The sequence below is a fragment of the Arachis ipaensis genome, chromosome B7 (genome assembly GCF_059453495.1).
Source record: "Arachis ipaensis isolate K30076 ecotype BB chromosome B7, ASM5945349v1, whole genome shotgun sequence".
Taxonomy (NCBI): Eukaryota; Viridiplantae; Streptophyta; class Magnoliopsida; order Fabales; family Fabaceae; genus Arachis; species Arachis ipaensis.
The window spans coordinates 128,632,246-128,646,548 of record NC_142442.1 but is presented as its reverse complement, the minus strand read 5'-3'; the positions used below and the strand labels follow the sequence as shown (position 1 = coordinate 128,646,548).

The 14,303-nt window shown below is 33.9% G+C and overlaps 1 protein-coding gene across 2 annotated transcripts; it reads left to right on the top strand.

The window, feature by feature from the left end:
• Positions 1–478: 478 nt before the first annotated feature.
• LOC107605845 (heat stress transcription factor B-4) lies at positions 479–2,390 on the top strand. 2 transcript variants are annotated; one of them, XM_088494262.1, is made up of 3 exons: positions 492–828; positions 912–1,171; positions 1,261–2,390. In XM_088494262.1, exons 2-3 carry the CDS (start codon positions 923–925, stop codon positions 2,026–2,028), a joined length of 1,017 nt encoding a protein of 338 aa, XP_088350388.1. In that variant the 5' UTR covers positions 492–828; positions 912–922; the 3' UTR covers positions 2,029–2,390. The 2 variants fall into 2 exon arrangements, with proteins under 2 accessions (XP_016163251.1, XP_088350388.1); XM_016307765.3 differs by having other exon boundaries at positions 479–1,171.
• The last annotated feature ends 11,913 nt before the right edge of the window (positions 2,391–14,303 follow it).

The following is a 14,303-nucleotide window of genomic DNA, read 5'->3' as shown; positions in this document are numbered from 1 at the left end:
TAGAATAATTGGTCAAACAATATTTTAACTAATTAAATCAATTTAATTTTTTAAAAGTTAATCAATTTAAATTAATGAAGCTTTTTTGAAAAAAATTATATATTTTATGCATAAATATAATTTTTTATAATATCTAATTGAATTTCGATTAAATTTTAAAATTTTTAAAATTTTAATTTTATCGGTTGGATCACCCGCTTAATTTTCAGGATACATTGAAAATTAAAATACTTGTTGATTCCAATAGCTATAGTAGAACTTAGCTTACATGTTCACTTTTGTATAGTAATGCAATAGTTAGATAAATATATTACGGAGCGTTACACTAAAATAATGGTAGTAAAACGAACTTTATGGTCTGAAACATGAGAAATGGAATGATTGGGGGGAAAATGATTAGAGTAAAAAAGAGTGAAAAGAAGGTAAGTGTTAGTGTTTGACTGATTACTACTAATAGCAATGGAATAAAGGAGGCGATGAGAGGGCGGAATGGTCAATTGGTAAAAGGGAAGAAGGATGAGAGCATTGGTGTGAGGAGGTTGTTGTTGGTCCTGGTGTTGTGGTGTGCGTGATTATAAGTGGGTGTGCGCGGGATCAATGTCAGAACCCTCTCTGTATCACAACACAAACACATAGAAAGAAAGAAAGAGTAGTGAGTAGTGAGTCACGGGTTTGTCTTGAAAGGCCCTTATTTCACAGTCCCAGACAGACAGACACATATTCTCTCTCACTCCATAACCGATGTAGGAAACCATATTTATATATAATAAAATCTATCTAATCAGACAAATATCCCTTTAACTACACACACACCACCACGGCTAGCAAGTAAGTATACTAATTAGTACTTGTCTCTCTTCTATTTACCTCACCACACCACACCACACCACCATTCTCATTCTCATTCTCAGAGTCACTAGGAATGGCTCTTCTGCTAGACAACTGCGAGAGCATTCTACTGTCGCTAGAGTCAAACAAGTCGGTGCCGGCGCCGTTTCTGACAAAGACGTACCAGCTGGTGGACGATCCAGCCACCGATCACATAGTGTCATGGGGAGAAGACCAAAGCACCTTCGTCGTTTGGCGTCCTCCTGAGTTCGCTAGAGATCTTCTTCCTAATTACTTCAAACACAATAACTTCTCAAGTTTCGTTCGCCAGCTCAATACTTATGTATGTACACACACACACACATACATGCTACTTTGTTTCAACTACTACTACTACTTCTTTTATCTAATTTACTTGTTTAATGAAATTAGGGTTTCAGAAAGATTGTTCCGGATAGGTGGGAGTTTGCTAATGAATTCTTCAAGAAGGGAGAGAAGCACTTGCTGTGTGAGATCCATAGAAGAAAAACCGCACACCACCCTCAACAGATAACCGCCATCAACCACCACCACTCTCCGATTCCTTCTTTCTTTCCATTCTCAAGCAGGCTCAGCATCTCGCCGCCAAACGACTCCGATGACCAAGCCAATTGGTGTGACTCTCCGCCGCCCACCGCCACACCCTGCTACAACACCTCATCCGTCACGGCGCTGTCGGAGGACAATGAGAGGCTGAGGCGGAGCAACACCATGCTCATGTCGGAGCTTGCACACATGAAGAAGCTCTACAATGACATAATCTACTTCGTTCAGAACCATGTGAAGCCAGTTCCTCCAAGCAACACTTGTTCTTCTTCTTTGCTTCTTTGCAGTAACACGCCATCATCACATTCATATGCTTCTTCCGGTGCCGCTAATGGTAACGTTTCAATGCTGCAAAGGCCGATGAACAATCTTCTCGGGTATTATTCTCAAACTCAAAACTGTCCAAGCAACACGGCAAGGAGCTCCGTCACGATTGTGGAAGCGCCACCACCCTGTAAGACCAAGCTTTTTGGAGTGCCGCTTCAGTCCAAGAAAAGGGTGCACCCTGAGTATGGGTCTAACAACCTCGCTAATTCAGAGACTAACAAGGCGCGTTTGATTTTGGAGAAGGATGACCTTGGCTTGAATCTCATGCCTCCTTCTACTACTTGTTAATTAGCTAAGGCTTCTTTCAAAATCCAAAGCTAGAGTTCCTTTCTTTCTTTCTTTCTTTCTTTCTTTTTTTATATTAGTTATATTATATGGTCTTGTTTGTTTAATTTTCTCTTCTTTCTTTTAAGGCAAAATGAGATCCTTCATCAGTTTTGAGTAGCCTGATATTGATGGAAACGTACGTGTGTGTGCGTGAGATGAGTGACTGTTTGTGATTCTGTGTACATATAACTTAGTGCCCAAAACTATCTTTCTTTCAGTTTCCCCCATCCCATCCATTGGTGTAGGTGGGTTTTAGTATCAACTAGATTAAACCATCAATTATTATTATTATTTAACTCCTATTTCATCACCGGTGCAATTTATTATTATTGTGTCATTGTGTGTGATCATATCATTTTCTTTTAGTCTAGTTCATGATCTCCATTTATTTCATCTAATTTTGATCTCTGCATGCTTGCTTCAGTTTCATTAATGAGAGAGAGAGAGAGAGAGAAGGGGTTTTATTGGGTAAAAAGCTGAGAACTGAGAATGTAACAGGCTGGCTGGCCTAAAGACAAAATTTCCAAAGGCTTTTCTTTGACGAAGCCACATTGATAATAATTAATGGCATCCATGTACGAATTTGTTCGAAGCCAAAGAAACAACACGAAATACTTTGTATCGTCTTCTTTCTTCGTCGTCTCTCAATTTCAAAAACCCATGAAATGACCAGTGATATTACAACAGATCTATGCCATAAAGGAGGCTGACACCATTTCACACATTTGTTTCATAAAAAACACCATTATTGGTTTAGTTTAATTTAGTCCTCATTGTTTCAAAACATTCTATACTAATTAATATTTCATTATTCTTTGTATCATCATCTTTTACTATTTCTCTAGATAGATCATAGTAGAACTATGATTTACGATTGTTACGAAAAAAGGTTATCATGACGTGTATATGTTCATGGACTTAGAATTCTACTTGTCGCATTTATGATCTGTCAGAAGGCCAGGGAGAGAAACTCCCCCTATCCGCTCCCTCACCCTCAATAATAACAAAGAATTAAATATCATATGTTAAAAATATTATATTTCTTCTTAATTCAAAGTTAATAAGTATATTTTGAAGGAAAGAAATGAACAATATATAGTTTGAAGCCAAAGTGAACATTTTCTTTAAGAAAAGAACAAGGATGTGAATTATTCTATGAAAGCGAAATTTGAGGGGAAACTGACTAAAAATGATGTTTGATATGTTTCTATCAAGGCTTCTTCTATGCTTCTTCTGAGGACCAGCAGATTCATACATTTGCCTTTCCCCACTTTGAGTAGTCATCTGATGAATATATATAATATATATACTGTTTTCACAGCATACCACTATTCTTCGGATTCCACACTACTCATCAGGGTCTTCTCTTACGTTTTTTTTCACCCTTTAATTTTTCCAACTTTATGTTATTATTATATTTTGCTTGTTTGACCGGTAGGTGAACAGTGAACATCGAACAATAATGTATGCAAGTTCGTGAATCTTTCTCTTTCTAGTTTGGGTCTTCTTTTCTGGTCGCATTGTCATAGTCCTACATCCCTATACGGGTAAAGTGCCCAGAAAAAGCTTCTCTATGCATCCATTAATTCCTCACTCGCTATCTACACCTTCATCCCAGGGTTTTAAATTTTAAAAATATTAGTGTTTTTGTTGTTGTTGTATTTGCAGTACTCATGATGATTTGGTTTCGTATGCATATATGTTCCTGCCAGCATGGATGAGAGTACATTTAAAATCTCAAACAGAGAAACTGTGAGAGACATCAGAGAAAGTAAGATAAGAAAGATGTATTTTTGGGTCTCCTGAGGAATAAAGATATGGTTAAAGTTTAGGAGGAATATAAAATAAAATATAAAGGTGGGATAATTTTGTATCAAAAATCATAACAACAAAAAGTGTAAAAATTAAAAAGAAGAAAGCCCTAACCCTAGCTACCTAGTTTAGGCAAGTGTGTGTATCTACATATATTTTTCCTTGTATCTTATATCTTATATTTTAATTTAAATTTCGGGTATGTGTCACACGTGTATAAGCAAGCAACTTGGTGTGGAGTGTCAGATAAGGTTCATTAAGGTTGGAAAGCCCAGGTAGGGGCAAAGGGCAATTAGAGGCTGTGGAATTTGGAAGCTAAGAAAGTTAAAAAAAAAAAAAAAAAAACGAGTGATGGGTTTCAAAAGTGGATGCCTATCAAGCGGTTTATAGACTTTCTAGTGCATTTGAGATTGCTGAATATGCTAAACAGCCGTATCCAAACCACTCACTAAAAGTGAGTTCTCACGGCATTATTATTTGTTGAAATTTGTTAAAGAAACTCTCTTTAACACTGCATTTTATTATTTGTTCATATAGCATACATGTGTTGCTATTTATGAGATCCTGGAAAAACTAAAAAAATGAGGGACAAAATAATTACAAACGTTGAGTTTCGCTTTGCTTTAATCTTTGCCTGCTCTACCACTTTTACCTTAATGCTTTCTAGATTGGCATGGGCCAAGAACAGCCATCATCGTGTAGCCCAACACTTTCTAGTATAAACTTCTGGTTTAGTGAAATGCTAGTCTCACATTGGGCAACAAACTATGAGTTATCCCAACTTGTCCTCCTTGGCCTGTTATAGCTTATATGGGTTAAATATGACAAGGATCCACAATTGTGGGCCTCAGTTCTCTATTCAGCTTAAATAGGAATTAGGGTCCGTTTGGATAGGTCCGTTTGGTACAATTTTCAAAACAAAATTACAACTTTTTAAAAAACTATTTTGGTGCTTAAGGAGAAGTTAAAAAAATGACTTCTCTCATAATAAAAAGCTTTTTATCACTTTTCTCTTAAAATAAGTATTTTTAGAACTAAAAAACCAAATACAAAATAACTTATTTATAAGTTACTTTTAATATAAACATTTATTGTTTAAACTATTTCTTCAAAAGTAACTTAATTAAATTGTTTATCCAAACTGGGCCTTAGTTTCAAGCAACTCAACCACAAGCAAAAATTCCCAAAGCACCATCCCAGTTCTAACAATGCCCAAACCCAACCTAACTTAGGTAAAAACACTGCCAAACATAGCAACAAATCAGTACTATACTAGCCCAAAACAACACAGCCCAGAACACCTTTGCGCAAAGCCAACCTCTCTCCCAGACCTAGAATACCAACCTCATCCCACAAAAACAGAATTTATTTGCCCATTACCAAGAGAATTGGACAAATAATAGCTCACTAAGCCCCGCTTCCACACCAGAAATACCTGAAACTGATGATAGACAATAACCAGAACCTCTCTAGAGAGGAATCTCCTGATCCTACACCCCCTAATTTTGAGTCACTTGACTCAAGTAAATTTGTTGAGGCAATGGTTCGATATGAAAAAAGGTGAAGGTACGGAAGAATATGGAGCAGTGCAGATAGAGAAAGACCCTCCATTACAAATGGGGGTATGCAATGTGCTTAATGGGCGCAGCCTGCCCTGGTACAGTGGTACCCTTGTTCTCTTTGAAGAGTATAATTCTTCTTTTCCTTAGCTTTATGTTTCTATGATTATTATAGCTTGAAACATTAGGGGTGTGACGAATCAAGCAACTATTCGTACACTCAAAGAAATAAAGAGACAGGCTAAACTATATATTACGTGTTTATTTGAGACTAAGTATAGTGGGGATAGAGCATGTTAGTTTTATGAAATAGTTTGATGTTGGTTTAGTGTATATGGACTTGAATATTGTAGTAAGGATAGTTTTGATAAATAAATAGTTTGGATGAATGATTTGAGAAATTTGTAGTTATATTATTACGGAAATGTTTGATAACCAAAGAAAATCAGCTAAAAATAGCCATAACTTACCTTATTTAGCATTCATTAATTGTTGCGACAATTAATTAATGTTAAATAAGACAAATTCTGTCTGTTTTTTTTTTGTCTACCTACCATTACCCATATTATTAATGGGTTAAGGAGAGAGTACAAAGACTAGTAGAATTTGATATGTTTGTTAATTAGTTATAAAGAACTTCATGATGGCCTATCTATAAGATTCATAAGTTAGATTCTAGATAATTCTAAATCTTAAATATTTTTAGATATTAACCTAGATATTTCTAGATACTAATCTTAGATATTTTTAATATTTGATTTATTTACTTAACTTCTAGACTTCTCCATCATAATATCTAGATTTATTTTTATGAAATAAGATCATGAAAATTCTAGAAAGTTCTATAAGCATTATTAATACGCCTCTTTAATGCACATTTGTGTAACTCCAAGCATCTTTCGAAATAATTCGAACTTTGATCTTGATAGTGCCTTAGTGAAAATGTCTGCCAGTTGCTCATCTGTGTTGCAATACTCGATCTTTATCTTTTTTTTTTTTTCAATGTAGCTTTTCGTATAAAATGATACTTAGTAGCTATATGCTTGGTTCTACTATGATGGACTGGATTGTTTGCCATTGCTATTGCTATTGCTATTGCTATTGCTATTGCTGTTGCTGACTTGTTGGTTCTTCTTGTTGTTCTCCTATGTCTTCGAATATTTTCCTTAGTCATAATGCTTGACTAGTAGCATTTACGGCTGCAACATACTCAGCTTCAGCAGATGATTGAGCCACAGTTTTTTGTTTCTTTGATGCCCAAGAAAATACTCCAGATCTTAGTATAAATGCATATTCAGAAGTGCTTTTCATGTCATCAATTGATCCTGCCCAATCACTATCGGTATATTCAAGTAGTTTTAGATTTTTGGTAGATTTATAATGAATGCCATAATCCTTTGTGTCTCGTAAATATCTTAAAATTCTTCTTGCAGCCCATAGTGCTTCTGACTTGACTTTTGAATGAATCTTGATAGTAAACTTGTTGTATACATGATGTCAAGTCTTGTGGTAGTTAGATAAAGAAGACTTCCAATGAGACTTCTATATTGCGAAGCATCTACCTCTCCAGATCCATCTTCATTTTGTAATTTCTCATTATGGACTAAAGGGCACTACAAGGGAAACGGAAAATTGCAGCGAAAAATTGCCGGCATTTTTCCGAACCGCCACAAATTGATTGAGTAGCTGCAATTCTGGTAGCATTATTTGTCTCTGTCAAAGATTGATCAAGATAGTGGTGGTTTTGTGTATCAACCGCCGCAAATAACATTTTGCTCAATTTGATTTCATATTCGAAATTGGGTGAAGCCAGGGCCATTCTCCTCATTTTCGCGTGAACCCAAAATGGGGCAAAGGCGTGAATCACCAGTTTCAAGACTCCTTGTTGCCGTATACCTTCTGTTCATTAGTTGCTGCCGCTACATCCTTCCTCGTCACGGATTTGCTCAAGCTACCACAGAGCTCACGCGCGCAAAAGGAAGGTGGAGAGGCACGTCCGTTGTTCATCCCTCTGCTGTGCACGTCCGGTGTCGTCGCGTGGCTTCCCAACCATCCCGGTGTCGTCGTCGTCATCTTTTTCCCTTGCCCTGTTGTGCACCGCTCGAACGCTCCCTCTCCCCTCTTCCTGGTTCACTTTTTCCCTCTTTTTCTGTTTTTTCAATTTCATCTTTTGTCTTTGTACGTTTGTTTCAATTTAATCATTTTGCTTGTTGATCGAATATCTTTGCACCAATTTAGTTTAATTTTACTTGTTTCCAATTTGTTTACTATTTTAGTTCGAATCCTAGTCTGATAAAAATTTGTCCCAATTTTTGAACCTCCTGAGTCTTGATATTTGGATCAGTAGTGACTGAATATATTCTCTGCCTTACTCTCTATCTCTCTTTTTGCATAATTCTTCGGGCAAATCACTTAAATAAGTCAAGGAGAGCAAAAAATTACACAAATCTGCCAAACCAAAAATTATTTCATGAATCAACCAATGCACATTTCTATATAGTTCAAATTAGGTTGTTTCGAACTTGATTTACATATAATTCGAATCACCTTGATTCGAATTACACACACGCACACACCCACTAATTCGAATCAACCTGATTCGAATTACACACATATAATAATTCGAATCAGGGTGATTCAAATTACAACCTGATTTATTAAAAAAATTAATAATTTATTAAAAAATTATTAAAAAATAATAATTTAAAATAAAAAAATATTTTATTTCATGCATTAAAAAAAGCTAACAAAATATTTAATTACGAGACTTCTTTAAAATATTAATGAGCTATCAATTCAAATTCCATACCATACTCTTTTGTCCATTTTTAATAGCTCATGAATATTTTTTAATAAATTTTTTAAATTATATGGTGAGATATTACATAATTTGAATTACGCATGGGAAGTTCAATCACTCTGATTCGAATTATATGGTGAGCAATTCGAATTCTATAAATACTCTTCTGCCCATTCTTGATAGCTCATGAATATTTTTTAATAAATTTATTTTAATTATACCATAAAAAAATATTTTATTCTATGCAAAATAATTTAAAAATGGCTTAAAAGATGTTAGGAGTACTATAAAAATTTGTAATGACTTAGGACATTAAAGAAATACTCTACATAGTCGATAATAATTTAGAAATTAAAGAAAATATATTTTTATCATGTATTTACCTAAATCACTAGAATATTACAAACTTTTATAATATTCATAACATCTTTTAAGCCATTTTTTTAAAATTATTTTGTATAGAATAAAATATATTTTTTAATTATTTTGGATGGAATAAAATGTTTTCTTTAATTTCTAAATTATTGTTGACTATGTAGAGTATTTTATTTAAAAGTTTTATACATGCATGTATTTACCTAAGTTATTAGAACATTACAAATTTTTATAATACTCCTAACTTTTTTTAATCAATTTTTTAAATTATTTTGCATAGAATAAAATATTTTTTTGTGGTATAGTTAAAATAAATTTATTAAAAAATATTCATGAGCTATCAAGAATGGCAGAAGAGTATTATATATAATTCGAATTGCTCACCATATAATTTGAATCAGAGTGATTCGAACTTCTCTATGTGTAATTCGAATCATGTAATATCTCACCATATAATTTAAAAAAATTTATTAAAAAATATTCATGAGCTATTAAAAATAGATAAAAAGAGTATTGTATGGAATTCGAATTGATAGCTCATTAATATTTTAAAGAAGTCTCGTAATTAAATATTTTGTTAGCTTTTTTTTAATGCATGAAATAAAATATATATTTTTTTAATTTTTAATTATTAATTTTTTAATAATTTTTTTAATAAATTATTAATTTTTTTAATAAATTAGAGTGTAATTCGAATCACCCTAGTTCGAATTATTGTATGTGTGTAATTCGAATCAGGTTGATTCGAATTAGTAAGTGTATGCGTGTGTGTAATTCGAATCAAGGTGATTTGAATTACATGTAAATCAAGTTCGAAACAACCTAATTCAAATTATATAGAAATATGCATTGGTTGATTCATGAAATAATTTTTGATTTGGCGGATTTGTGTAATTTTTTATCCCCTTGGGTTAATATAGTGATTTACCCTAATTCTTCAGCTCAAGTCTCATGAAAAATTCTTTGTTACTATGCAATATGATCTTGGTATCCATTTTTACCTTTTCTATTTGGCGATAAAGAATTTACTTCTTGCATGATTGTGTGATTGAATAAAGTTAGTAGAATCCACTTCTATATTGAAAGAATATTGTGTATTCTATCAAATATATGAACAGAAAAGTAGCAACTTTGAAGCCCATTTATATATGACTGTTGGAACACTTTGAACACGAATTAAATTGAGTGAAGTGTTACTGGATCCTTCTGTGTTTTCGACATCCTTATATTGATTGAAATATAAAAATTCTGTTAATAATCAAAGAGCTTGTTTATGCTAAAGTTTGGGCTGTTATTTGATAATTAAAGATGGAAATATAGTTCCTTATGATTTCTCTAAAACTTTCAAAGCAGGTTGTTCTTTCCGACTGTAACTTATTTTATTTGTCCATAAATTTCATTGTATTTGCCTTGTTTCTTTTATCTGTCATGGTTTTGAAAGTGATATTGCATGTTATTTCATATTGCTACTTGGAATTGTTAAAAAGGATGTTAAAAATTTGTTCCTGTTTCTCTTTGGTGCCATTTTATGAAACATGTTCTTGGCATGCAATCAATGCTTACAGGAATACCTGTCCCATATGATGATTGACCTCATTTAGTTTCTTCACCTTTTATTCCTTAAATTTACTATTGTAACTTGAAACTGCTAACAATAAGTTGCTATTTTTAGTCATGTATATCAATGCTTTTAATTATAGGTTTTTTTTATGCTTTTTTCTTTCTCTCCAAAATATTTTTTGCTGAAAACTCGTCTATAGTAGGAATCATTATAAATGTTACAATAGTGTTATGTTTCATGGGTAATGTATTGGAGATATGGTGAATTGCTTATAACTTGATTTCTGCATTGACAATGCTTTTTCAATCAAATTATCTTACTAAGAATCAAATGAGTGATCTTTTTCAGGGCTGGCAATTTATGCCTAATTCAATTAGATTATGTATGCAGTTGAAGTTTTACATTTTCTTCTTTATGTTTAGTTGAGTATAATATTTCCTTTGTTGCATTATCTTTGATTGATCTATCATTAGATTCGGTTCTTTTAATACTAATTCATCTGCTTAAATGATTCTAAAAGCAGTAATAGGGAGACAAAATGATTCTAAAAAGCAGTAATAGGGAGAAAGAAAACTTGTTGAAGATAAAGAATCCGGTTGAGCAATTACCTCACAAGATTCCCTTGTATGGAACCTGTTAGAATTTTTTCTTCTCGCTGTCTTGATTGAATAGCAAATGACCCTCCTTCCCCATGCCCAGGGGGCTATATTTATGTGTTCGAATGTGCAGAATTATTTTAATGAACTAGTGCTGGAAATTATTCTGAATTAGTCATTGTCATAGTAGCGGCGGCATTGGTAATTCATCAAAGTGTTATGGCATGCCATGTATTTACGATCGAAACTATTACTTAAGGCAATCTAGTATGTATGCAATCTACCTAATGTTTGACTTTCTAAATTTTTTTCTCTTTGCACTTCATAAAAGATCTTAGCATTGTTAACTTACTCACTTTTTCCTTTATGAGCTATTTACTTTCTACATGCAAGCTCAGTAGCTTACTGTTAGGATTTGGTTGAATTAGTCCCACATTGCTTAAGATAGCAAATGGAGTGGGTGGCCTAAACTATAAATATGAGGCTAAGTTCTCCATTTGTTTTTGCACCAGTCAGAAACACTTTAAGCTTGTATCTGATTTTTCTTTTCCTCTGTACTCTTTGATTTGAGAGTGTTGGGAGGTGTAGTTAGATATTTGCTTTGAGATTTCTCTGTCAAAGGTGTTTTCTCAAGGGGGAATCGTGTCTTATTCCCAACACTTACTAAGTTTGATGTTGATGCTGTGCATATTTGTTACTTGCTCGATGCATATAAGTAGCATGATTTTGACACAATCTCGCAAACATACATGTTTCAATGGTAAAAGAAAAAATGAAATATATAATTAGCAGATTAGCTTATTGTGAAACATTTCTTTCCCTTGCTCACTGTTGAACTTTTATTTTCTGTTTATTGTAATCATTGTCTATGACTTTTATTAGTGATTACTATCTTTGCTATTGTTGTGAAATTTCATTTGCTCCGATTTCAATTCCCTAAATGATGTTCCTGAGCATCTTTCTTTTTCCTGAACAAATCTTTATATAAATTCTGAGGCTTTAATTAGTGCCCATATGTAAGAATTTGGGTATAAATTTGTGACTCTGTTGTGTTCGTGTGTACACCATACCATTGCTAGTCTTGCAGGTGTTTCTTTAATTTCCTCGTTATTTTGTCAAAGGCTTTTTGCCTTGTATTATCTGTGGGAATATAATCTTTTCATGTAATCTTTTGGTCTATGTTTCACTACTGCATGAGTTTAAAAGATTTTTAAAACATGAAAAAATAAAAAAAAAAGAAATGTCTGCACTTAATTAATATTACTTTTTCTCAGAATATTAGGAAAAGCTTGACTCGTTTAAGAGAGAAGCAAAAGGATTAAGATCATAATTCACAGCAAATTATGAGAATTAGACATATCACAAATATGTTTCATCTTTGACTGCCTGATAGAGATTCGGCATATAGATTCTTTAAATAGAGGTTGGGGTTATTTGATATGTATTTAACATAAGTGTGACGTGGATAACTAATTTAGTCACTAATGTTTTTATATCTAATTATAGTTGTCTATTTATTTTTTTATTTATCCAACTATAACAATTTTTAAGTCCGTATTTTTTTAAGTTGGATTGTTTGCTTATATTATGCTTTTGTCTTAAGTATTTTCTTAACTTTTACTCCTCTTTTCTTATTTTTTTTGTAAGAAAGTTTTCTTTTCCATTTCAATTTTTTGGCTTTGGAACAGAGTTTTTTTTTTCTAGTAATTTTTTTAGAAAGTGCAGAATTTTTCAATGAGTAAGCAACTTTTTCGAATAATTTTGTGAGTTGCGTATTATCCTGGATGCTAGTAACTGTATTTTCTATTTTTCGTTTTAAGAGTTATTCTCCCAGTTTATTTCAAATAGTATGACTATATCATAGTATATATTTTCATTTTTAATTAAGATTTATTGTTAAGTTTTTCTAGTAGTCTGACTTTATTATTTGAATATTCGTTGTTCTATTATTTCATTAAATTAGATATTGATAAGAGTTGAATTTCAAAGCCACGAGATGGCGCAGAATATAGGAACAATTTGAACAGATTCTTGGATTTCGCATTTGCCAATGCATCATCCGATTGGATGATCCATTGTCCATGTCCGAAGTGTGAGTTCTGCCTTTTCCAAACTAGAGAGGATGCGTACGATCATTTGCTGATAAAATCTTTCCCTCCTAGTTATACATTTTGGGTACATCACGGTGAGAGACACGTAGAAGAGAACTTTATTGATGGTCAAGAAACAGAACCCGATAGAAACTTCGGTGCCCCAATGTTGACATGGTACACAAGGCATTCAACTTTCCAAGACTCCATGGCGATGAAGAAGACTCAGAGAATGAACATGCTAGAGGGGATGTGGAAGAGTTGCCATACTTATACAATAAACTTAGTTGCGAGGCCCGCAATTTTCATGACCTACTCGATGATGAAGAGCAGGAGTTATACCCAAGATGTTCAAGGTTCTCTAAGCTGTCTTTCTTTGTGAGGCTGTATCATATAAAGTCCATGTGCGGAGTGAGCGACAAGGCCTTCGGGATGATATTGGAGTTACTGGTGGATGCCTTTGAGCATGCAAGTACCCGAGCAATATGCACCATGCCAAGAGGATTATTAGAAAGCTTGGTATCGCGAACAAGAAGATAGATGCATGTCCAAATGACTGCATGCTATACTAGGGCAGCGACCAATAGCTGTCTAAATGCAAATGATGTGGGACATCGAGATGGAAGCAAAAGACTAAGAAGAACTCTAGAGTGAGGATCATCATGGTTGTTAAGAAGAATGGAAAACCGCAAGCGGCGAAGATTCTTCGTTACTTCCCCCTTGTTCCACGATTGCAGTGGTTATACACGTCTAGTAAGATAGTCTTTGACATGTTGTGGCATAAGAGAGGTCGTAACTCTAACGGTATGTATAGGCATCCAAGGGACGGCGAGGCATGGAAGGCACTTGATAGAAGATATTCTGACTTTTCTGGCAATCTGCGCAGTGTTCGCTTAGCCTTAGCTAGTGATGACTTCAACTCTTTTGGAAACATGAGCTTGAAGTACTCTATTTGGCCCGTGGTTCTTATTCCGTACAACCTACCTCCTTGGATTTGCATGAAACCCACCTTTATCCTTTCTATGATTATTCCTGGTCCTAAAATGCCTGAAAATGATATAGATGTCTACCTATAACCTTTGATCGATGAGTTGAAGTAGTTGTGGGTTGGTGTTGAAACATACGATGCTAACAAGAAAAAAAACCTTCAAGATGTATGCTGCATTGATGTGGACAATCAACGATTTTTTAGGTTTTGGCAACTTATCTGGGTGGAATATGTACGGTGGGAGAGCTTGTCTTGGATGTAATTTGGATGATGAGACTAACCAGCTCACACACAGTCAGAAATAGTGTTTCATAGTTCATCGTCGCTTTTTGAATCATGACCACAGATATAGAAAAGACCGGGATAGATTTAATGGAAAGATAGAGAATAGAGGTCCACCTATCAAATTCTCTAGTGGAGACATTATGAGACAATTAGAGGATGTGCATGTCCAA

Coding starts and splice junctions, on each gene's coding strand:
- LOC107605845 (XM_016307765.3), top strand. CDS start 923: ATGGCTCTTCTGCTAGACAACTGCGAGAGCATTCTACTGTCGCTAGAG. Junction 1,172..1,260: donor TTCGCCAGCTCAATACTTAT/GTATGTACACAC, acceptor TAATGAAATTAG/GGTTTCAGAAAGATTGTTCC.